The 25,708-nt window shown below is 39.9% G+C and overlaps 1 protein-coding gene across 10 annotated transcripts in view; it reads left to right on the top strand.

Annotated features, from left to right (window-relative positions):
- The window catches only part of PPP4R1 (protein phosphatase 4 regulatory subunit 1), a 63,801-nt gene that overhangs the window by 32,970 nt on the left and 5,123 nt on the right, over window positions 1-25,708 (top strand). For all 10 annotated transcript variants that reach the window (XM_027068486.2, XM_027068485.2, XM_053205482.1 and 7 more), the window contains 7 exons: window positions 1,675-1,802; window positions 9,251-9,774; window positions 16,021-16,193; window positions 17,517-17,612; window positions 19,856-20,041; window positions 21,728-21,889; window positions 24,886-24,986. In XM_027068486.2, the coding sequence (XP_026924287.1) occupies window positions 1,675-1,802; window positions 9,251-9,774; window positions 16,021-16,193; window positions 17,517-17,612; window positions 19,856-20,041; window positions 21,728-21,889; window positions 24,886-24,986 (1,370 nt within the window). The remainder of the gene's footprint in view (window positions 1-1,674; window positions 1,803-9,250; window positions 9,775-16,020; window positions 16,194-17,516; window positions 17,613-19,855; window positions 20,042-21,727; window positions 21,890-24,885; window positions 24,987-25,708) is intronic.

Raw genomic sequence — 25,708 nt, forward strand, 5'->3', positions numbered from 1 at the left:
AGAAGCTAGAAGAGAGGGGGCCCAGTGTTGCTGGCTGCCACAGTTTGGAGTAGTGGTTTACCTCCCTGGTTCAAATACCACAGACTCTCAGTCTTTTTTGTTTTTGTTTTTGTTTTTTTACTGAATATTTACAGATTTTTTTGAGTAGATATTCCTTCTTTTGTTGTTTGCCTGCCCCTAGGACTGTGTCCTCGGGTGTTAAATTGTGGGTTTTTGGAGGTCTTTTTCTTCCCCCCCATTTCAACCATTTCACTGGTCAGTGGCGCTCCTATGTTGTCACACCTGAAATAGATCTCAGGACCTTTCCGTATTCAAATAGACTCTACATAAACGGAAAGACTGTTAAGCCTTAGTACTATTTTAATGTTTTTTAAAAAAATGTCTTACATGAGCTTGATAGAAAAGATTATGTAGCTTATTTGAAGTTTTCATTTTGAAACTTTATTTTATCATTGTTTGCACATGCAGTATTTCCTGGTAATTTGGGAATATGTTTATATTAAAATAAAGGATTCCTTAAATCTGTCATTTGAGGTATATATAAATCCTAGGCCTATTTGGGACAAGCTCAGAGTTTTAACAGTATCCAGAATAGACTACACTCATGCAAAAATAATCTTAAAAGTTACCTTTTATGTTTTTATGGAAGTAACATTTACCATATAAAGGGGAAAAAATCTGTAAGTTCACACACACGCTGCTTTTTGCTATCTTAAATGTTTTTTTTCTTTTTTTTTTAATGTTTTATTTATTTTTGAGAGGGAGACAGATTGCAGTCTGGGGAAGGCAGAGAGAGAGGGAGACACAGAGTCCGAAGCAAGCTCCAGGCTCTGAGCTTTCAGCACAGGGCCCGATGCGGGGCTCAAACTCACAGACCGTGAGATCATGACCTGAGCCGAAGTCTGATGTTTAACTGACTGAGCCACCCAGGTGCCCCACATAATCCTCATTTTAAACCATGGAAAAGGTATTGGTATTGATATGCCTCAGGGGCAGGATCTTAGAGAAATTGGTTTGTGGTTTTTCTCCCCTCAGAGTGACCTGTCAGACTGTGTCCATCCTTCCGCTTCCTCTCATGAATCCTCTCTTCCCCCAATTTTTTTTTTTTGTGATCTTGATTGCAAAAATAATACAGAAATACAATATAAGATACATAAAATTCTATAACCTTTTTTCAGTTTTCCTGCTTGAGACATTCATGGATAACAGTAGTATGTGTACCCAGTTTTTTGTGAAATAGTAATCTATTTCCGATTAAGTCTGTAGTTTTGGCCCATCTGTCTTGTTTCCTTTTAGTAAGCAAATTACAGTCTTTCCTACCAGAAAACATGAAATGGATTATCACATTTTTTTACTTTATTGCCCTGTATTTTCTGTTTGGCAATCTTGGTTTCCTTGAGAACACTGCAGGACCTCCTTTAGTCCCACGCAAATGCTCTATGGGCTCTCCTATTCATATTCTAACGATTGGAATATTCAAGCCAGATTTTAAAGTTGAAAGTAAAAAAACAGAATAGTTTATAAAGAATCTTAAATCCTAGCTGAAGAAGGATTTATAGTTCTGAATCTGGGAGAGTTTTTTAGAATACCTTACTCCTGTCTTAACCATACTTCAGTATATGGCCAGTAGATTGTTAATAATCCCTTATTTTTACCTCCTCTTTTTCCTCCTAGGTTCGCCAAGCAGCTTTTCAGTCTTTGGGACCTTTCATATCTACTTTTGCTAATCCGTCTAGCTCAGGCCAGTATTTTAAAGAAGAAAGCAAAAGCTCAGAAGATACATCAGTAGAAGACAAAAATAGGTATAATTTCTTTAAACTTTATTTTCCAGCTTTATTGCCTGTGAACAGATTTTCATTTCCTCTGTTTTTCATAATAAATGTTCTTTTTGGAGCCTTTGCTACTTGTCTCGATTGTAAAAATGGATAAATATTTTTAAAGAGCTGTATTGTAAATACATTTGTTAAATGCCTCTGGTTATTTGTGTCTTAAATGAGAAGATGAAGATGCATGTAGCAGTGAGCTTGACCCCGGCCATGGAGAGAAGTGTAAATGAGAGATAGATATGATAGCTTTTTAATCAGTAAGTTTATTTAACAGGTTAGTTACCTAGTAAGCCATCTGTTGACATTTAGAATAGATGGAGTAATGATTGTACAACCTAAAGAGTAGTTTTTTAAGGGATAGAACCTAATTTGGGAATACGTTTTAGTATATAGTCCATTTCTTACTGTTATTTTTCCTTTCAGTCAGTTAATTTAATTGTGGATCTTGAACTCTGCAGAATGATGATTATCTCTCATGGAGGGGGAAAGCATTGTAATGATTAGCACCAAATTAATGTGCTTATTAACTAGAATATCAACTGTAAATGTAATAGGGCAGCTAAGTTTTAAGATACAAAGGACAACTCTGATTTTTTATTTTTAAACCTTTTTTACATTAAGACATTTTGAGTTTTAGTTTTTAAAATTTATTATGTACTTAGGGGAAAAAATTCAAGCCTAACTTGGTGCCTGGGAAATATGCACTTTACAGGTGTGCACTTGAAATAATTTAGAACCTGGTTTTGAAACAGTCCCTACTATAATGCTTAAGTTGCCATAGTGTCTTGTCCCTCCCTTGTCATGATGCTAATGGACATTTTCTTCTGTAGGTCTTGATACTGTGATATTTGCTTTCTTGGTGTTTTGATTTGGCAGTTCTTCCTTTCTTCTCTGCTGCCTTGTTTTACCTTTTTGCCCGTTCTCCTACTGTCCTGCTGAATAGCCAAACAAACCTGAGGTACTGTTTTTTGTAAAGGAAGAAAATCACTCTAAACCTGTCTTCCTAGCGAGCAAATTCTGTCAGTTCTTTTGAAAAACAGCTGCTGCAAGGAGTTTGACAAAAATGATGATGGGGGGGGGGATGTTATCTGTTTTTCATTTTTAAAGTCAGTGTTCACTGCCTTGTTCACTACCTAATTGTACAAAGACTATTACATAACTTTTATTTATTTTTAAATCTGGAGAGAGTTTAGTAAGTGAAAATATGAATTTACAGAGAATTGTATAGGTCAGGGGTCAGCAACCTTTTTCCCAAGGCTAAATAAATATTTTCAATGTCTGCCACGACCACTCAGCTCTGCCCTTGCAGCATGAAAGCAGCCATAGACAGTGCATAAATAGATGGGCGTGGCTGTGTTCCAATAAAACTTTACTGACCAAAATAGTTGGTGTGGCTGTCATGGCCAGTAGTTGTACTGACTGTTGGTGTAGAACATTATTGGAAGAGCTGTGTGAAGGTAGCTATCTTTTACCTGCAAACCTTAATTAATTCCTCTTCCATTGTAATGAAGCATGTCTTAATGTCAAGTCAGTACTATTTGTAGCATTGGGTTTTCACGATATTGTTAGACTTGATTGAATCATGTTAACGGTATAGGGGAGGGAAGAGAATTTGCGGCTAAGGAGGGAGTTGTACTATAAAAGCTTTTGTGTAGTTTTACTTCCTGACTTCAAAAAAAGTAGTCCCCTGTATTACTCATGTCAGAACCATTAGTTTGTTTACCCTCTCTTAATTCTATACTGGCTTTGGTTTTAAGCTGTCGTAAAACTTGTTTTGTTATTTAGGATTGATTGGTTGATTATGCAGAAATTAATTGAGCACCTACTATGAACCAGCTCCTGTAGATAGAAATCAGGAACTTGGTTCCTGTTCTCAAGGTCCTCTCAGTTTTCCTGGAATTCAGGTCTTACAGAGTAAGCAAGTTTTTGACAGCCTGTTTCCACTACTGTTTATTTATTATATAGTTTAATCTGATTCTGGAAACATTCAATATCACTTAATACTTTGAAGCATTAATGGATTTTATTTATTTTTTTTATTTTTTTCTTTAAAAAGGCAGTGTTGCTTTTTTTTTTTTTCAACGTTTATTTATTTTTGGGACAGAGAGAGACAGAGCATGAACAGGGGAGGGGCAGAGAGAGAGGGAGACACAGAATCGGAAGCAGGCTCCAGGCTCTGAGCCATCAGCCCAGAGCCCGACGCGGGGCTCGAACTCACGGACCGCGAGATCATGACCTGGCTGAAGTCGGACGCTTAACCGACTGCGCCACCCAGGCGCCCCCATTAATGGATTTTAAACCTCTGACGTTATATACCAGATTTATCTTTCACTCATCCTAGATCAAGCTATTAATGCTTTGAAGGTATTAATAAAGGCTGCTTCCAGAAGCAGAGTTAAACGTTTAAATTTGCATTTTTAAATTATGTAAAATAAGCATTCTCTTCTTAGTCAAATCAAGTGTTATATTATTCTCTGAATACACTATGTCCTTTTGATTCTCCCTGCTTTCTGTTCGAGAGCTGTTCTGTTCCACCCATATCTCATGTAACAAAGTGAATGTCAGCATGCTTGCTGTCTCTGGACTCACTACCTCCACGAATCTTTTCCTGAGTTTTTGGGAAATTCAGAGCTTTTGCATCTTGGCTGACACTAGCACTGGAATGAGAGTTCTAATTTCTGATCCATAGCTTTTCAGTTGTGCATTTGCAGATATCACCTAGTAGACTACAAGTCCATCTGCTCTGGCAATCTAGTTTTTTTATTTTCATGTAAAAGAACACTTTCACTGAGCCTAGCACGTGGTTGGCACATAATAAACCCTGAATGAATTGTAAGGAAATAATTTCTTTAAAAAATGTATTTTAATGCTTATTGGTTTTTGAACGAGAGAGAGCGTGAGTCGGGGAGGGGCAGAGAGAGGGACAGAGGATCCAAAGTGGGCTCTGTGCTGACAACAGAGAGCCCCGCAAGCCGTGAGATCATGACCTGAGCCGAAGTCAGACGCTTAACCAACTGAGCCACCCAGGCGCTCTGGAAATAATTTAATCTCAGAAGCTTTACGTAGCTATGCCACTTATGCCAGTTTTTGTCACTTTAGCCTAATGCCAACTGTGTGAAAGTGAGATTGCTGTTGGTACAAATTTATTTCACTAATGCGAAAACTCCATTTATTTATTTCACAGTACTAGAAAGAGGTTTATGTTCTTTTCTTTCATGTCAGGATATAGAACTTCTTTAACCAGATGTCCCACAGGTCATTTTCTCCTTGAAATATAACGTACTTATTTTTGTAGACCTGGAGTCTCTAATAGGAAACTTAAGTAGACGCTAAAGGAAAATTAAGATTCTGTTACAGAAATTTCTGGCTTACCCTCTCGTGCTCTTATTACCTACATCTCTTAGGAGATAGGATAATTATCTCATTTTGCAGAATCAGAGGTCTCCCCAGGTTTCAAAACAATGTTTGCTTGTATGATAGCATTTGGAAATCTGACAACTAAGAACATCAGAATTTTGGTATTTAGCAGCTTGATCTTGCATTGACTGTTAACCTAGCTCTAGGAAAATTCAGTGTTTAGATAATTTATATTTTTGACAATTTGAAGCAACTGTTATCCATACATGTAGTCATTCTTCCCAGAATTTAATAGTAGGAAGAATTTTTTTGTCTCTTTAAAACCATCCTAGGAGTTGTTTGTTTTGTTTTTTTAATATTTACTTATTTTTTGGGAGAGCGCAAGCAGATGAGGGGCAGAGAGAGGGGGACAGAGGATCCAGAATGGGCTCTGTGCTGACAGGCTGACAGCAGTGAGCCCGATGTGGGGCTCAAACTCACGGACCGTGAGATCGTGACCTGAGCCGAAGTCGGGTGCTCAACCGACTGAGCCACCTCGGTACCCCCTTACTAGGAGTTTTAAATACAGACTAGTATGGTAACATCAGGCAAATAGAATGACTTGGCCATTCTTCTTCATTTTGGCTAAGAATATTAAAATTTAATCTTTTTTATGTTTTTATTTTATTTTTAAGAGAGAGAGAGAATGTGAGTGGGGGCTGGGGGCAGAGAGAGAGGGAGACACAGAATCCAAAGCAGGCTCCAGGCTCTGAGCTGTCAGCACAGAGCCTGACATGGGGCTCGAACTCACGGACTGTGAGATCATGACCTGAGCTGTCAGAAGCTCAACCGACTGAGCCACCCAGGCCCCCCTAAAATTTAATCTTAATGCCACGGTAAGAGTAGTAATCAAGGAACTTCAGGCCCGTGGAATAGTTTTACATACTGAATGACTTTTTTTTTTTTAATGAGTTTATTCATTTTTAAGTAGGCTCTATGCCCAACGTGGGGCTCAAATTCACAACCCCAAGATCAAGAGTTGTATGCTGCACCAACTGAGACAGCCAGGTGCCCCTGAATGGGCTTTTAATTGTATTCTTTTTGTGTATTTTAAATGCAGGTGTTTTTAATTTATCAGATAACAGATGAAGTCTTACAAGTTTTAACCCCTTTAGTCCACACTCCCACCAAGCAATGTCTTGTTACTGTAATTATTAAAAATTTAATTTTCATATCAAAAAAGAGCAAAAATAGCATAGAGAATCCCATATACCTTCAGATCCTCCAAGTGGGAATATTTTACTATATTTGCTTCACTGTTTTTCCTGAGTTCTTTGAAAATGTTTTAGACATGATACTCTTTTTACCTCTCTTAAATATTTCAGCATGTGTTTACTCAAAATGCAGACATGACTACAAAACCACAGTCCAGTTACCAAAATTAAGAAGTTAACATCAATACAGTAATCTAGAGACTCCATTCAAATTTCACCAATTATCCCATTAAAATTCTTTAAACAAAAGTAAAACGATGTCTTCCAATAAGGAGCACATGATTGGAAAATACTCATGTAGGAGAAATTTATTTGGCATGGCAGCACTAGCTTCAGGAACAGTTTCGGAGAGGGAAGGAATCTTACAGGTTGTCTAAGCCAATCCCTTCTGCATAAATAAGGAGTAACTGGAATCCGAACCCAGGTTTATGGGGGTGCAGTGCGGGCACTGGGGACAAGGGCCAAGATCTCGGGGCCCAGCACTCCCACAGGTGTAACAACTCTCCTATGTACCCTGACTATAACCCTGTGTACCCTGACTGACTGTAGTCCTAAGAATAGAAGGGAAACACCAGCATTTAAATGCTGTCGTTGTGTGGTATGTTTTCAGATGACTTCTTACATATTTTTTTTCTATGTTTTTGAAGTTTCTTTACAATAATCACGTGTTTTTAAAAATACATATCTTGGAAAACAATGTAAACATTACTATGAGATAAAGCCCAACTGGGGGGAGTTGATCATTTCTCGGTGGCTACTTACCTGGGATATTACACAGCTGTTAACGTCCCCTTCGGTTTGCTCGGTCCTGGTGAGCCCCCGTTTAGTATGTTTTACTGTGTCTGTTTAAAGGCACATGCTGTTTCAAGGGAGCACCTTTAATTTTTTTTCCTCACATTCACCTTCAAATTGACCTGTACCACTCATCCTTACTTCCCTTTCATATTCCTTAGAAAGAGGTGGCTCTTTCCCCATTTAATTTGTGCACCTGTGTTCTTGAGCGCATGTTCTTTCTTCTCCAAAGATGATGCTTTCTCATCGGTTTTGCCAGTCTCCCATGTCTGCACTTGCTACATCTCTGCTCACCTCCCTCAGGCATCACGAGAAAAATGCCCCCACTCTGTTACTCTGTGCCCATCGTGTTTTCATTGATCTTTCTTGCCTTGCACGCTTCAAAGCCCCGCACACATCCTTCTGAGTTGGTGACCTCCAGATCTGTCCCTGGTGTCTGACCAGTTTCCCGTGGGCATCCCCACCTGGAATGCACCCTAGATAGCTCACATAGCCTGTCCAAACCAGAACCCCATTAGCTTTCTCATTAAACTGTTTTGGCATTTTCCACTTTCATTTGGTGCTACCAGGATCTGTTCTGTCACACCTAGCCGGAAATTTGGCAGTTTCCAGATTCCTCCCTTTTGTTTTCTGTCCCCAGTATGGAACAAGTAAATATACCTTATTGGTCTTGTCATCATTTGAATGTGTTTACTTCTTCTCTAGCCCCAGCCTTGCCTTCATTCACAAAGTCATCATTGCCTCTCACCGCCCTTCCCATTGTCCCTGCCTTCTGTCTCACCTCCACCCCATTTCTACACCACTTCCAGAATGTTCTCTCAAAAATAACGCATGTAAAATGCAGTTTTCCTAATTCCTACATTATTCCCTGTAGCCCATAGGATCCATTCCATAGGTGTTTGGCAGGGCACATGGTGGTGCTGGTGAAGTTTTTCACCCTGGTCACCCGTCATTCCCTTCTGTTAGCTGTAAGAAACTCCTGGTGGCTTTCTGAGTATATAATACTTACTCTGTCACTCCTGCTTTTGCATATGCTTTTTCTTCCTTGAGTGCGTTTTCTTCCCCTTAGCCTCGTAAACATTTACTGGTTCTTCCAAACACCACTCCTGTCATTTCCTCTAAGCCTTTGAATTTCAGCTCCATTCACAGTGCTCACCACTCTGTGTGGCAGGTACTTGGCTTGCATGTTTGTTTCTCCTGTCTGCCTCCAATTGTAATCACCCTGACAAGGCCTGCATCTCATTCCCATGTGGATCCTCAGCACTGGCTTCATTTCCTGGCTCCTAGTAGGTGCTCAATATGTGTTTGTTAAATTTAATTGAATCAGATAAAATATAAGGGATAAACATTCAAACTTACTATAGCGCTTTAGTTTAGACAATGGATGGTAATAATCAGTGGACTCGAATTTAGGAGCTTGTACCATCTGTCCTTATCAATTAAGTCGTGACTCTATTTTGAAAAAAAATCTTTGGAAGTAGAGCTGGAAAGAGTGGAAGAAATTTAAAAACCTTTATTTACACTTAAGTGAATTTTAACATTTTGTCAGATAGGATCTTTTCTAACACTATTATAGAGGTTTTTTCCTTTTTTATGTAAACAAGTAAGTTTTATTTCTCAGCTTTTCAATGTCATTGGAGCAGTGGCAATACCATAATCAGAATCAGATCATTTTTTAAATGCATTGTAGGAATTTATCTTCCTACAGTTTTTCTTTAGTTTATTATTGAAATTAGCATGGCATTTAAGAATCCTGGGATTCTACAGTGTTATCTTTTCCAACTCTTGTAATACTTTAATATCTAGACTTATGCTTAACAGATATTTACATCTCTGAACACAGAACAACTGATGGAAAAAGAAGCATTACCAGTACATAAACTATACAGTTTGTGTGGATAATCTTTTTAATTTTTAATATTTAACTTGTTTAAATACTTTATGTAGTATCTTTCATTGAGTTTTTTCCAGTAATTATTTTTATACTTTCATTTCTTTTTTCCCCAACTGAAACAATAAAAGGATCAGAGATCAAGAAGTCCCAGAGGATGTACAAATCAGGCCAGAGGATGTTTCTTCAGATCCCAGTATTAGTAATTCCAGTGTCAAACTGGAAAACATGGTGGAAGAACATGCTGAAACATCTAGGAAATCTCCAGGTGAAATAAGTGTTCCAATGGACAGCTCTTTACTTTGTACTTTGTCCTCAGAATCTCATCAGGAAGCAGCTAGTAATGAGAATGATAAAAAGCCCGCTAACTGCAAATCTACATTACGGCCAGAGGGTGGCACCAGCTCACCAGATTCAGCTCTCTTAGATCAGGAATTGTACAACTCCTTCCATTTCTGGAGGACTCCTCTTCCTGAAATAGATCTAGATATAGAGCTTGAGCAGGGCTCTGGGAATATACTCAGCCCAGAGAGACCAGAAGAAACACCTGAAGTCACCATACCAGGTTCTTCAAATATCACTATGGCCACCAGAAAGGAACTTGAAGAAATGATAGAAAATCTAGAGCCGCATATTGATGATCCAGACGTTAAAGGTATGGAAGAGTCCATCAAGTTCTTTACCCTAAAGCTGACATAAACTATCATTTGGTGACCCTTTTTCCTAGAAAAATTGCCTTTTAAGAATTTGTTTTCACCATCGTCATGTGTTCTTGTCTTGGTAAATACGCTTAATCTGATTATTTCGTAAATTTCAGTTAGCCAAGCTCATCCCTGTGTTTCTGATGGTAGCATACGTATACAGATTTGTTGATTTACAAATCACTCGCCCTGAAATTTTCACAGTCATTCAAACCGTGCTTTACATGTACCATTTCAAATCTGGAGCCCTGCCTTAACTGTTTTGCTCTGGGTTTCATTAACTTTTTTATACAATAGCAGCGGATGCAGTGCTCCTTTTAAGAAGGGACTGTGGTCTAGTAACAGACAGAGATATGTTTCCTGTGGAACGTGGTGTTTTAAGAGCCGTAAACATGTATAAGAGTCAACTGGATTTCTTTTTCTCATTTTTGACTTTTTTTCCATTGGGTTATATGTGTATCACCCAGATTCTTTCATTGTGAACAATAGCCCTAAAGGTTGTTTGATGTTAGAATAAAGAGGGGCCTCTTTCTAAGGGGCAATATGTTCTAAGGCAGTCTGTGGGAGATGAGGCACGCTGGAACAGTCCCCATTGTTCTGCCCACTGGGGCTGGGACCCGATGCAAGTGTTGTCTTTCCCTTTGAAGACTAAAGCCCTCCTCATGACTTTCTGTAACCACTCAGTGAAATAGTATTCCAAACAAAAAGCAATTTTGGAAAAGTCCTGTAACTACTCATCTTCAGATCTATCACTTTGTGGGTTTTCTTTTCTTCCTTTTTCTTGTTTCAGAAGCTAAAATTTCTAAGCTGTCGGTTTGCTCAGTGTTGGGAAATACCATTTTCTTTTACCATTTATTTTTATTTTTGATAGAGAGCTCATGTGAGCAGGGGAGGGGCAGAGAGAGAGAGCGGGACAGAGGATCCAAGCGGTCTGTGCTGACAGCAGAGAGCCTGATGCAAGGCTTGAACTCACGAGAACCATGAGATCATGACCTGAGCCAAATTTGGATGCTGAACTGAGCCACCCAGGCACCCCAGGAAATACCCATTTTTAAAGCAGATAAAGGGATACCTTTAGTATTCTTCTAAAACATGCAAAACCTGCTTCTTTAAACTTTGAACATTATATCCGTGGTGGTTAAAATCATAGTTATCTTCATTTGGCTTTAATTTATCATTTTCAGAGATTTTCTATAATTTTACCCTTGGAGAAAAATGATTTGACTAAAGACAAATTCATATCCTTGACATTTGAAAGTTATTTTTTTAAATTTTTTTGAATGTTTATTATTTTTTTTAATGTTTATTTATTTCTGAGACACAGAGCACAAGTGGGGGAAGGGCAGAGAGAGAGGGAGACATAGAATCCGAAGCAGGTTCCAGGCTCTGAGCTGTCAGCACAGAGCCCAACGCGAGGCTCGAACTCAAAAACCGTGAGATCATGACCTGAGCTGAAATTGGTCACTCAACCGACTGAGCCACCCTGGCTCCCCAAGTGTTTGTTAATTTTTGAGAGAGAGACAGAGAGAGCAGGAGAGGGGCAGAGAGAGAGGGAGACACAGAATCTGAAGCAGGCTCCAGGCTCTGAGCCGTCAGCACAGAGCCAGACGTGGGGCTTGAACCCATGGCCTGTGAGATCATGACCTAAGCCAAAGTCTGATGCTTAACCGACTGAACCACCCAGGTGCCCCTGAAAGTTATTTTAATTGGCAGATGGTCAGTTTCATTTTTAACCTTTTGTGTTAGGTTTATTGGAATATAATTCAGATCTGTAGAATCCAGCCTTCTGAAGGGACATTTGTGTAAGAGTAGATGCACATAAAGTTGTGTGTGACCCTCACCACTGTCAAGATGCAGAACTGTTACCATCACCCTAGAACATTCCTTTGTGCACCTGTAGCCAGTCCTTTCCTGCCCAGCCACTAGCAACCACTGACCTGTTTTCTGTTCCTGTCATTTTGCCTCTTGTGGAATGCCACATAAATGTAATCAAGTAATATAAGCCTTTTTTGAGTCTGACTTCTGTCGCTTAGCATCATGTTTTTGAGATTTATCCTGGTTATTCCATGTATCACTAGTTCATTCCTTTTTATTTATTTTGATCATTCCTTTTTACTATATAATGAAACAAGGGCAAGAACAGAGGATGGAATATTTCTAATAGAATATCCTATTTTTTATCTCATGGTAGATTATTTTTTGTGAAAAATAATCTTACCACTTTCTTTGCTCATTTCTCAGTGTGGCTTCTGTCACTGATCTTTACCCATGACCCAGGATTCCACAGTATATGACAGCTTGGTGATGTAGCAACTACTGAGGCTTTTGTTTTGTCATAAGCTTCGTCAGAATCTTCCCTTAGTAGTTTGTCTCCACCCCTTCCACACTTGCCCACCCCAGATGAAGAGCAGTGAGACACAGAGAATTACACCTCAAACTAAGGATGTTCATAGCTGAGGGTACTCAATTTTTGGTAAACATTTATAGCTTTTAGCTTTACAGATTTTACTATTCATTTATTCAGTTGATCAGGCTTTAGTAACTGCTATTTTGAATGAATCTTATTCTCCATTTTTATGAAAAAAAGATTGCTAGCCCAGCTTTTTTGGCCTGTTCTGGGGGCTCTCACTGCATTATAGTACCTGCTAGTTCTCTGCCATTGTAGCACTAACAAATGTCAACTGAAACATTAAAATGTTTTAATAAATAGCTAAAAGTGCTATGCATAGCGTGCTTTTTAAAAAGACCTACATGTACATGCGAGTTTTAGGATATGACCTTGTGTTTCCAAAGATGGCTAATACTGTTTGACTTAAAATAGTACCATAAATTTACAGGCTGCAGTTGAGAGATTTCAGCACAAATACTATATTGTGATTTAGTCAGTTTTCTTTCTAAATTATCTCTTAAGCCTGCTGCAATTTAAATTTGTTATGGTATCCTTTCTGCCTGTAATAATGACACTTGCATAACCTGTGCATGGACTCGTTCCCTCAACATTACTTACTGAGCAACTCCTATTGTGCCAGATACTTTCCTAAGCACTAAATATGTAGCAGCCGCAAACCGGACACAAATCCCAGCCTCAGAGAGCGCAGAAGGATGAGACACTTGATGCACAAACTGCCTGTGTCAGATGTTCTACAGTAAAGTATCAGTGGGCCGTGTTGGGCATTTTCTGCTTAGGCTACAGAATGCTTGAATTTGTAGTTTTATTGAAATCTGAGGACATGTTTAACTTCTGTTAATTTCAGTAACCGTGCCTTAGTTTTCCATAGCCAGAGGGTGTTTTGAAGGGATATACCTTAATTTTGGATGCTTTCTCGTTTCTGATTCTGCCATTGGGGTAGCCATTTCCTTCAAAACTATCAGAAAACGTCCACATTTTTGAAAGGCAGAGAACTTTAGTCCAAAATTGGGACACTAACTGCTGCCCAGCTACGGAACTACTACATAAGTAGTTCATGTGTAATTTTTGCATGTGTAGATTTTTGTCAGCTGGGCTATAGAATGGTAAGGAAGCACACTGCCCAGAGACAGTGTTTTAGGGCATATGCTCAAAAGTCGGGTTTCCAAGTTCCCAAGCCTCTGTGTCAGTCGTTCCTTTCCTGTGTTGCTAGCTGTCCAGCGGGCAGTGTCATGGGAAGCAGTAACAAGGCTAGGGTTTCTTTTTTTAAGGCAACCTTTGCTTAACAGTCTTGCTACTTTAACTCTTAACCTTCTTCAAAGCAGGGATTTTTTTTTCTTTGTGGGTTTTTTGGTCAAAAAATTCAAGTGTTTCCAGGGATTAGAATGAGATCTTCTAGTCAGCAAAAGAACACTTTCTGTGTTCTAGAACAGAAACGTAGCCTACATGGAAGGCCAAAGAGGGAAATAGTCAAATGCAAAGAAGGTATAAGAGATCCCCTTTTCTAAAATACTTACCAAGGGAATTTGAGGTTTTTTTGTCTTTGTTTAGGGCAGCTACAAAATCTCTGTTGCTGAGCTGATTCAGGATTGAACTCTGACTGAGTAGCCTTATTGATGCCAGCTTGGTTTACTCTAGCTAGATTCATGGACTACAAAAGGAAAAAATGCCTAGGCTCACAAAATACAGATTTCTACCCAATTTAGGCCCAGTGGGAGAATTGAGCCATTTTGGTAGCTGTGGTCAGAATAATGTTTCTTGATTGAAATCAATGAATGGTTAGGAATTTGTGACTACCCACCAGTATAATATGCGGAAGAGTTAGAGATTATAAAGTTTGGCCTAACTCTACCAGCTTCTTCAGGGAGTAAAATTCGAAGTTTCTAGGTTGTCCCTGTTTCTGAGCATGAGTCACTAGGGTCTGTGTTTCTTTCACCAGTCCACGATGAAACCAGCCCCGGTTCCTGGGGTTTCCATCTGTATTATAAGTAAAATGCAGATCTTGATGAAGGACGTGTGTGTTCTGTTTTCTTAAATTTGTCATGGCGGTGGATCCTTCTAAAAGGTCAGCGTTAGGCAGGCATTAGAATCTGCTTCATTCTCTGGTTGGAGAATTGAAGCAGATCAGGGTTCCTCAGGAATCAGCACTAGGCTCTGTCTTTCTGATCTTTATGTATCAATTTTTTGAGGAAGGTAATGTCACAGTGTAACTCATTTAAACTTTCATGAACGCACAAACATCAAAATAGACAAAGGGAGGGGCGCCTGGGTGGCTCAGTGGGTTAAACGTCCGACCTCAGCTCAGGTCATGATCTTGCAGTTCCTGAGTTCGAGCCCCTTGTCAGGCTCTGGGCTGATGGCTCAGAGCCCGGAGCCTGCTTCAGATTCTGTGTCTCTCTCTCTCTGTCCCTCCTCCGTTCACACTCTCTGTCTTGAGCAAATAGAGAAAGAGAAGTATGTGGTCCATGTAAATGACTCACGTAAGGCATTTTCCTTGAAAGGCTTTCATTAATCACTTACTTCCAGGGAAGCAGAGTTAAAATCCATTGGGGCTCTCTCTCACACACACCACATGCATTTTATGTGGGACAAAACATTTTAATTTTTAGGTGTTGTACAGTCTATTTTAGTACTGTTGTGATTTTGTTTTGGAAACTTAGTAGATTCCAGAAGGGGGACTAAACCAATGATAAGGATTAGTAAAGATTACAGCTGGAATTCTCACAAGAATGAGCATACTTTTCATGAGTGACTTTTTATGATTAAACACCTTCAGTTTACTTACTTAATTTAGCAACTAATGACCTAATAGACTAGAACTTCATCCTGTATGTCTCTTGCATCTCCGTTTCCGGGTTCCCAATGTGCTTGGGCTTGCTTGAGTGTCAGAGATGGCTGTAGCACAGTAACGGATTGTCTTAGTGAGAGAGTTCTGATTGCTTTTTTATAATCTTTAAGTAGAGAGGGGACATACTTTCTGACCTTCGTACTAATTAACTTCAAAGTTAAAATTGATGAATTACTATATTTTGAGCTTCCAGGTGGATTGTTACTTAAAGTGAACTCTAAGCAGTGTTTTTGGGGTTTTTTTTCTGTTTTTTTGGTTTTTTTTGTTTTTTTTGCTAAGTGTCTCATTTGTTTTTGGGGAAGGAAGCATACCTTATTTCAGTTTTGAATCACTTTTATAAAAGAAAATGTAACTCGAAATGTAGACGGTGCTATAATTTGTCATTTTGGTTTGCTGCAAGCAAGACAGTGCTCAATTTGGGATGTCTAAGTCACTAATTGCATGTTCAACAGGAAGTAGGGGAAAATAAAATAAACTGGGATAAGATATGAGATGTTGAAATGTAATTGCAACAAAAATCTTTGTAATTACCGTTGTTTTATGTTGGCAGGGCTTGTGTGACTGCTCTTCTGCTAAACTAGCTTAGTAAGTAAGCCTTGTCAGTTCGATTCCTGCACTACCAAAACATAGTTAACTTACATTGAAATTGACTCCTTTTAATAAACTGGAGGTACCTCCAAAACTAGATAGCTTCTCTCTTTCATACTAACGCAGAATAATGTACAGTAGTGGATAAACATTTTTAATCTCATGAAAGCATATTAGTTTTCTCCTTTTTCTCCTGAAGGACTAATGATTTACCACAGTAGTTTTTTTTCAGCTTTCTGATGGCAGTGTCACAAAAGTGTGCATTTCATTGATAACCTGTAATGCAAACGGAGAAAAAACTGGCAAGCGCACTGTCGGCTCTGCCGCTCACACGCCCTCTCCCTGTTCCGCCCACAGCGCAAGTGGACGTGCTGTCCGCCGCGCTGCGCGCTTCCAGCCTGGACGCCCGTGAGGAGGCCAGCGACGCCGAGAAGAGGAGTGATGGGCAGGACGCGCTGGGTGCGAATGAGCTGCCAAACTGTAAAACAACTCACGACGCCTCCGTGCCTTTAATCAGCGATGCCGTTGAGGTAACGCACTCAGTCGAGCGTTTATCCAGTGAGAATAGTTCCAGTCCGAAAAGTCTTCTGTTGGGGAATAGTTGTAGCCGGTCACTTTCGCGTCAGTACGTTCCGTTTGTGGCTGATTGCCTCAGCTCTCCCTCTGGCGTAAAGTAAAAGTAGTCGTCAGCGCAACCTGTCTTTGTGACATTAGTGTCATGTTCAGTGCTTGGAGACGTAAATCCCGATCTTGTCTACACGACCATTTGAGTAGCCTCAATGTGTTAACGTAGCTCACTGCAGTGAAATAGTCTTACTGGAAACAAAGCCCTTTATCAAGAATAATTAACTCTTCCCTTTTCTTTTTGGAGAGGTGCTTTGTTTCTGCTCGGACCATTTCACTGCAGCAAGCAACACAGTATTCTGAGCGGAAGATCGGGACTTGAGGCCATGTTGCGGAGGGGCCAGTGGCATTATCTGGACTCTGGAGTGTGAGGGTGGGTACTGTTACTAGCATCATCTTCGCTGTGTACTTGGAGCTGTTCTGTGTGATCCTTCCCTGATCTCCTCCTGCATTTCCCCCCTCCCCCAGCCAGCATCATTTGGTATCAGTATTTCTTATCCCTTGTTTATATAAATAAAGGATAAGCAATACACCACTGGTTGCCAGACTCCAACGGTCACAGATCAGAGCAGCTTGAGTGATAAGCTCAGGAAAAGAGTGCCTACATACACACCGGGGATGGAGAGGGTTCTTGGAGTGTCAGTGGATTTCTGTTTTGTTTTTTGTTAGGTGACATCTGGTAGAGTTAGAAATCTTTTATAATACCAGTGCTTCGGAATGAAACCCTGGCCACCTGTCAGCATTGGAGATTTGAATACTGTGATACCTCTGCATTTTAGAAGGTGTTTTGTGTGTTTTGGAGGTTTTATTGGCGCTGTTAAAAAAGTGTATTTGTGAAATAAGAGATAGCCAGGAAGAGAAACAGTAGAAGAAAAGCTACGTATGACCTCCCATGGCCTTTAAAACGTTGACCGAAAGCCCCCTCTAAATACTATCTAATGAATAAGCTAATTTTAGATATTTGAACCATTTCAAAACTATTTCTAAATTTACATTTTAATGAGCTTATTCTGGAATTCATTTTCATACATTTAGCAACCTATTCGAGTTTGACTTAGGGGAAGTTCTTAAGAGGTCTTAGGTATGTTTACAAGCTTTTAAAAGCATGAAGAATTTATGTATGTATATCATCTGGCAGTCTTGAAAGGTAGGTAACTTAGTAAGATGTTTTAAGTGAAGTGAAGGTTTAAGAAGGGACGGTTGTTTATGTAAATGTTTTTTCCTAACAGAATATGGACTCTGCCCTTCGCTATATTCATAACGACTCGGACTTGAGCACCAACAGCAGTTTTAGCCCTGATGAGGAGAGGAGATCTAAAGTACAGGTGAGTGACAAGCCTTTATGTGGTGTGGGTCTTGTCCCTTCCTGTTCTAAACCCATTTCCCACTGAATTTGGTCCTTCTTACGGTAAGTTTTTTAAAAATAAGACCTAGTATATCATACTTTCGATAAGAAAATTCAAATAGAGTAAAACACAAGCAGAAATCTTCCTCTTCTCATACCTGTGATAACATCCTTTGGAGTAACCACGGATCACAGCTCCTCGTATATTTCTTCATAAACGTTTCATGGGTACAGAAACATGCATGCACACCCCTTTTTGTCTGTCGGAGACAGAATCATGCCGTTGTACCTAGGTATGTCATGATGCCTAATTTGCCAAGAATTATAAGATACAGCTCAATTTCAGGGATGACAGTAATGAAAAAATGTCCCAAAGCCACATGAAGTGCCATCAGTGACAAGTTACACTCCAGTTTCAGAAATTTTAAACATGGGAAAATGTGTTGATGGAATATTTGGAATATGGTAGTTTGTACCTTGCGTGCGTGCATGTGTTGATCTTTCCATGTGCTTGCCATCACCCCCACCCACACCCGCCACGGGAGCGCAGTGTCCATGCAGCGTGGCCTCTGTCTTGCAAAGACTTTACGCCTTTTGTGGTTCCTTACTCGCCTCCGGGTTTAGTCCTGTGATTTTACAAGCAGTGCCGCACTCGTTGTGATTATGTGTGGCATTTGCTTCTGGGACTGTAGATTTCCTAGGTCAGATGGTGTACGTTCTTTTTCTGTTTATTGAAAATAAAATTGGTGTTCACGGCGTTGTGAAACAGTCTTTTAACCACTCCTGTAGAGATGTTTCCAAGTTAAAACAGACTCATTCTTTTAATGAATTTATTTGTTTTAATTTACTTAAATTTTTTTTTTTATGTTTATTTAATTTTGATAGAGGGAGACAGAGACAGTACGTTGTGTGAGCTTGGGAGGGGCAGAGAGAGGGAGACACAGAATCCAAAGCAGGTTCCAGGCTCCGAGCTTTCAGCACAGAGCCCGATGCAGGGCTGGAACCAACAAACTGCGAGACCACACGCTTAACCGACGGAGCCACCCAGATGCCCCATTTTACTTTTAAAAGATTTATAAGTTTACGTAGTTCAAAATTCAAAAGGTACAAAGGCAGTCAGTGATAGTTCCTTCTCAGCTTTTCTCTTCTATCCATTGGCTGCCCCCAAAGCAACCAGTTTTGCATTTCTTTTGTATATTCTTCAAGAGCTGCATTACATATACGTGAGCAAGATTGTGTATACGTCCTTCTTTTCCTCACATTTATACAGATGATTAGATGTTTATACACTTTAAATTTTTATAGATGGGGTGCTTGGGTGGCTCAGTCGGTTAAGCCCACTTCGGCTCTGGTCATGATCTCACTGTTTGTGGGTTCGAGCCCCGTGTCAGGCTCTGTGCTAATAGCTGAGAGCCTGGAGCTTGCTTTAGATTCTGTCTCTCTCTCTCTGTCTGTCCCTCCCTTGCTTGCACTCTCTCTCTATCTCTCTCTCAAAAATAAACATTAAAAAAATTTAAAATAAATATTTATAGATAGTTGCTCAATTCCCATCTAAAATTGGAAATTTTGGTGGTGTTTTTATAAAAATGCATGTTGGTAATAGTGCACATGAATGCCTGTTTTCTCACATGTACTAGGTTACATCAAACTTTACAGTCTTTGCAAACATTACAATCTTTGGGATGTGCTGGTCTTTTAATGTTTCTTTGAAATTTAGTGATCAGTTCTAATCATCCTTTGGGCTGTTACCAGTGTTAAGATCTTAACCATTTTTCTTCTAGGTTTGCTTTTGTTTATTTGTGTATTTCCCTTAGCATGTTTTTCTTACCTTTTTTCAGTTAGTAGATACCTAAAACTTTGGGACTGGGTTTTTCTCTGTTCGTTGAGATGCTATGTTAAATTCATACATTTAGGGCACCTGGGTGGCTCAGTTGGTTGAGCATCCGACTCTTGATTTTGGCTCAGGTCATGATCTCAGGGTCGTGGGATAGAGTCCTACATCGACCTCTGCACCAAGTGTGGAGCCTGCTTAAGATTCTCTCTCTCTCATCTTAAGATGTCTCTCTGTCTCTCTTTCTCTCTCTTTCCCTCTGCCTCTCTCCCGGTACTCATGCTCGCTCTCTCTCAAACAAAACAAAAAATTTAATAGATTTAAAAATATGTTTGCCTGATTTATGTCTACACTGCTAAAATGAATCACTGTGGTGTCTCTCTCCTCATTAGGATGTTGTGCCTCAGGCTCTGTTAGATCAGTATTTATCTATGACGGACCCCTCTCGTGCCCAGACGGTCGACACGGAGATTGCTAAGCACTGTGCATACAGCCTTCCCGGCGTGGCCCTGACGCTCGGCAGGCAGAACTGGCACTGCCTGAGAGAGACCTATGAGACACTGGCGTCAGACATGCAGGTGAGCAGGGCAGCTGAGGAATAAGCACAATGTGCGTGGATGGAAGGCGTGGTGATTTTCCCGTCAAGACCTACTAGAATTTCTGTCCATGTTACAGCAAATACTTGGTGTTACGGGATATTGGGCCTGAGCTCAGAAGTAATACCAAAGAGGTTTCTTTTTGTACGGTCCACGTTCCACCGTTTGGAAATTATCATCACAGTTACGTGCCGAAGTTCCTAACTTACAAATGTGTTACTGTCTGAAGTTGATGTATAGATTCATTCCAGACATAGTGTTGTAAATGGCTGCTTTGATTTTTTTTAAAGACCTTAATAGAGCTGTGTGAGTAGTGTTAGCACTTCTGAGCTCTGGCCCTGGGTCAGGGAGCGTTGCAGTAATAAAGGTGGGAGAAGTTCCGTGTGTGCTGCGTGCTTGTGCGTGCACTTGTGCACACTTTGTCCAGACCCACACACTACCACCACCGCCCTCTCTGAAAGAAAACGAAATGTGAAGTGTTGACCCGGGTCATCTTGTCTGGATATCTGTGTATTTTTTGTGGCTCTTTTCCCAGATTTTGTTGACTTAACTTCCCCTGCCATTAGGTCTGGTTTCTGTATTGTACACCAAAATTTTGCCCCTCTTGCACAAAATCTGTTCCTTCAGTGAAATTTAATCTCTCGGTCATTAAGAAAGCAGTCTGGTTAGACTGATTTATGCTGCGATATGAATGAGTTTCTCTTAAATGTGTTAGTAATTAATGCATTTTTCAAGGAATCATGCTGTTGATTAAGCAAGGTAGGAGATGAAAGTAATCTTGAGAGAACATAGTTTCATTTCTTCCACTGACCTGTGAGTTTAGGAAGCCAGGGTCCGGGTGAAGTGAATTTATCCTGTGTTCACACGCTTCTTCACTAGTAGAACTGGGCAGGGGCCACAAAGGCCCAATTTCCAGAGTGCTGGTGGTTTTCCATCATCAGTCCACAGACCTTTCAGGGTTCCTGGTGACTAGGAAGGCCCTAGATGGCTAGGGCTTCATGCCTTCTCTGTCCCCTCCGCTCCATCCGAACACCTCTGCCTTCATCTGCTTGATGTGTTGAATGTGGGTACAAAATTTTATTTCAAGAACGGGGTCTAGAGAGCTTGCTGTAAATAGCTTCTCCTCAAGCAGAGTGTTTTAAGGTAAGTAACAAAGTAAACATTTTACAATTAAAACAATGTGAAGGAAAACATGTTTTTAATGTAACTTTCCCTACGTTTTCCTGTTCTTACATTTCCTTAGTTGTCACTTCCTTAACAACCAGTTTTATTACTAATTTTTAATCCAAGATAGGCTGTACAGGAATCAGAAGGGGAACAGTCAAGCAAGGATGATGGATATGGGACACATCTGTAAATCGGGCATCAGGGGTTCAGAGAACTACAGAGATTATGCCATTAGTGATTTCCAATCATTTTTCCCTTCGTAAATGGAAGGAGAGAATACGTACTGTGCAGGGCTTTGAAATTTTCTCAGCCAGTTTTTGGTACATAGCATACATTTCAAACTGAGGATCTATTACTTCTGTTACTTCCATTACGTCAATTCTGCTTTAGTTGTTAGAGATTGGTAACGTTCCGATGTTAAGTTAGCCTTCATGTACTGAGAGTGAAAGCACTCAGTACTGTGTGCTTCGCTTGTGAACGTGGTCCTCTCTGTCTCTGCAGTGGAAGGTTCGTAGGACGTTAGCCTTCTCCATCCATGAGCTGGCAGTTATTCTCGGAGATCAGCTGACGGCTGCAGATCTGGTTCCGATCTTCAATGGATTTTTGAAAGACCTCGACGAAGTCAGGATAGGTGTCCTTAAACATTTGCATGATTTTCTGAAGGTAACTTTTAAATTATTCTGCATAAAAACACACTAAAGTTCCACTGTGGACTGAAAGTTTTGATTTTCTATTCCCACCAAGATGAAGTCTCTGTATGTTCATGCGTCAGAAAATGTAGCCATGAGTTGATAGATGTAATGACTTAAAAAAAGAAATAGTCCTGTTCTCATCACTTTTGCTGGTGTTCTTTTAATTTTTAATTTAGAATATTGACACCAGATCTCATTTCTAAACGGTGTTATATCATGACTACAAACACTTGTACTTCCCCCCCCCCCAAATTATTGAATTACATACAATTCAGTAATACAGTACACACATACAGTTATTGAAAGTACATACAGAAATTCCATGAACATTAAGTTTGGAGGCTTTGTGATATTATAGGAGTCCAAAAATTTCCCAGTGGTCTTCAGTCCTTTGGTGTGGATCTCTGGCCTTGCAGATGAACAGCTATCGTCTTAAAAATTGTTAGTCCTGGAATACTGTTGTTTTTTAGACTTTAACCTTGAAATGGGCTCTTGTAGTTTGAGGTTTTGAGGTACAGAAGTACTGTAATCCTGCTTTTAAAAAAATTTTGATACCGTGGTGTTACATTTTATACAGATCACACTGAAATTTCTCTTGTCCCAGTAATGTCCTTTATAGCTTCCCCCGCTAAATATCAGAGTCCAATCAGGAATTGCATGTTGAATTTACTTTTTTTTAAAAATGTTTGTTTATTTTGAGAGAACAGGTGAGCAAGAGCGGGGGGTGGGGGCAGAGAGAGGGGGGAAGAGAGAATCTCAAGCAGGCTTTGCACTGTCAGCGCAGAGCCAGATGCAGGGCTCAGTCTCACAAACCATTAGATCATGGCCTGAGTCAAAATCAAGAGTTGGACATGTACCTGACTGAGCCACCCAGGTGCCCCTGCATATTGAATTTAAATGTTGTATCTCTTTAGCCCTCTTCAATCTAGGATGGTTTCCCTGACTTTTGTCTTTATTGTCATTGGCATTTTTGAAGAGGCCCACCTGTTGTTTTCCAGAATGCTCTCAATTTGAATTTGTCTGAGTATTGATACACCGTGAGACTCAGGTCACACAGGTTTTTTTGCAGGCACATTGCCTGTGTATCCTATTGGGAGGAACATCATCACTGGCGATGCTGACTCTGGTCACTTGATTATGTCAGCACGTTTCCTCTGTTGTAACAACCTTTCAGCTTTGTGATTAATAATTACTTGGTGGGGGGGGCACCTGGGTGGCTCAGTCGGGTAAGCATCTGACTTCGGCTCAGGTCACGATCTCACAGTTTGTGAATTCGAGCCCCACGCTGGGTGAGTTTGAGCCCTGTGTCGGGTAAAACACAAGCCCTGCTTTAGGTAAGCCTTGCTTCTCTCTCCCCCTCTCTCTGTCCCTCGCTCGCATGCTTGTTTGTTCTCTCAAAAAGATAATAAAGTAAATAAAAATAATTTTAAAAATAATAATAATTACTTGGTGGGGTGAGTCTTTTTCCCCCGTGTCTCTCACACAGGGCTTTTGCATCTGTGCATCTATACATGGTCCTTGCCTAAATCAGTGGTTACTGTGTTGGTTGTAAAAATCTGATTTTCTATTTTTATAATTTCTCCATTATCAGTTGGCATTCTCATGTAAAGCTAATCTTTCCCTTCTCTCCTTCCCTGTTTTTGGAAGGTTTTTTAGTGTGTGAACTCCAGATTTTTTTTTAACTTTATTTTTTTTAGATATTTTTTTCTTTACATCCCTTGTCTTCTCCCTCCCTCCCTCTCTCTCTCCCTCTCTCTCTCTCTCTCTCTTTTTTTCTCAGAATTCTTTTCCTGTTTAGTGTAATCCATTTTGTCCTTGGTTGTGAACATCAGCTTGGCTACCAGGAACCCCTGAAAGCTGACTTCTGTGCCCCTTTTGATCTGTGCCCTCACGTTTAAGCACATCCTTATTTCCAGGCCCACCTCTGAGGACTTCCTCTCCCCTAGCCCCGAGTCAGCTCTTTCTCCAAGGAGCCTGGTATTTAGAGAGTGGAGAGTGGTATTTAGAAGCCAAGACCCAGGCACTGGATATGCACACTGCTCCCATAGTGTCATTTCCTTTACTTTTCAGGGGACAGACAGGAGCTGGGGGAGTGGCGGGGGAGGTGGGGGGCTTTTTTTGGTTTGTTGTGTTTAAATTATTGAGTTCATCTCGATCATTCAGCTTCCAGTCCCATACGATTTCCTCTCCTTTTTCCACTTCGTGTTTTTTCTTTCCTCTCATGGTAAAAAACTGTTCTTAACATGAATATATTAAGTCGTTTGCTCAGTTCTACAACATACATGAAGTAGTTTCAGAATTACTGCACCAATAATAATTCTGACATCAACTCAATTCAGTAACATTCAAGATTTCCTTCAGCACTTTGTCCTTAGAGCATATCCCACAAACATGTATAGTCAGAGTACTTCTTTCTATGTGATTCTTACCTGTTTGATGTACAGTTAAGTTTGCTTCTGTTGGTATCACATTTATGGTTTTCCCCCTTGCTGACTATATACCTACTTGACCATACCTGTAGAGCAGTTACTGGGATAAATTCACTCTTTTCGCTCAACAAATATAGATTACCTACCATGTGCCATCACGGTGCCATCCACTAGGCTCATATATCTGAGGAGGAGCACATTATTGTCTTCAAAGAGTTCGCAGTAACAAGGGTGTCCAGTGAACAAAGTGGGTCATTGCTACCATAAAGCTGTGCGCAAGGTGCTGTAGGGTTCAGAGGAGGTCACACATGGCCCAGAGAACAAGTATTTCAAAAGAGGCTAAGACTCTTGGTGGTAAATGGGATTATCAGGGAGAAATGAACTTAACAGGTTTTAGAACAATTAGATGTACCTACTATATCTGTTTTCCTTCAGAAGAATTAACTATATTGTTTATTGTAGTCGTTTTCAAGCAGTGTGATAAAAGTAGTAATGCCCATATATTGTTTTAGTGCATATTTTCATTTTGTCACTTCAGCTTCTTCATATTGACAAAAGAAGAGAATATCTTTATCAACTTCAGGAGTTTTTGGTGACAGATAATAGTAGAAATTGGCGCTTTCGAGCTGAATTGGCTGAGTAAGTTCTAACAGTTTATTGGACTATATTTTGGAGGGATGTTTACTTACTTCCTATTTACCTTTTCTAGATTTGTTCATTACTTTGTGTAGATACAAATGTCTGTCTGATGTTCTATTCCTTTTAATATGTCTTAAAATGCAAGTGTTGACAGCAGTGAATTTTCTCAGCTTTTTTTTTAAGCCTGTTTCACCATTTATTATTATTATTATTATTGTTGTTGTTGTTATTGTGATAACATACACATAACCAAATTTGCCATTGGTGAAATGTAGTAGGTTCAGTGTTATGCAACCATTACCACTCTCTGGTTCTGGAACATTCCATCTTCCCCAAAGGAACACCATACCCTTTCCCAGTCATTCCGCATCCCTCTCTGCCCTCGACTTCTAGCAGCTGTTAACCTATTATGTATGGATTTGCCTGTTCTGGACATTTCATATAAGTGGAGTTTTATCACATGTGGCCTTTTGTGTCTGATTTCTCCACTTAGCATAATATTTTCGAGATTCATTCATGTTGTAGCAGGTGTCAGAACGTTATTACTTTTTGTGACTGAATAATACTGCATTGTGTACCACTTTTTAAAATCCATTCAATTGATACAAGTTTGGGTTGTTTCTACTTTTTTGGCTGAAGTGACTGGTACTGCCCGTAATATTCAAATACAAGTTTTTCTGTGAACACCTATCTATCTTCAGTTATTTTGTGGTGGATTTGCT

This window comes from Acinonyx jubatus, chromosome D3 (assembly GCF_027475565.1).
Source record: "Acinonyx jubatus isolate Ajub_Pintada_27869175 chromosome D3, VMU_Ajub_asm_v1.0, whole genome shotgun sequence".
Classification (NCBI taxonomy): Eukaryota; Metazoa; Chordata; class Mammalia; order Carnivora; family Felidae; genus Acinonyx; species Acinonyx jubatus.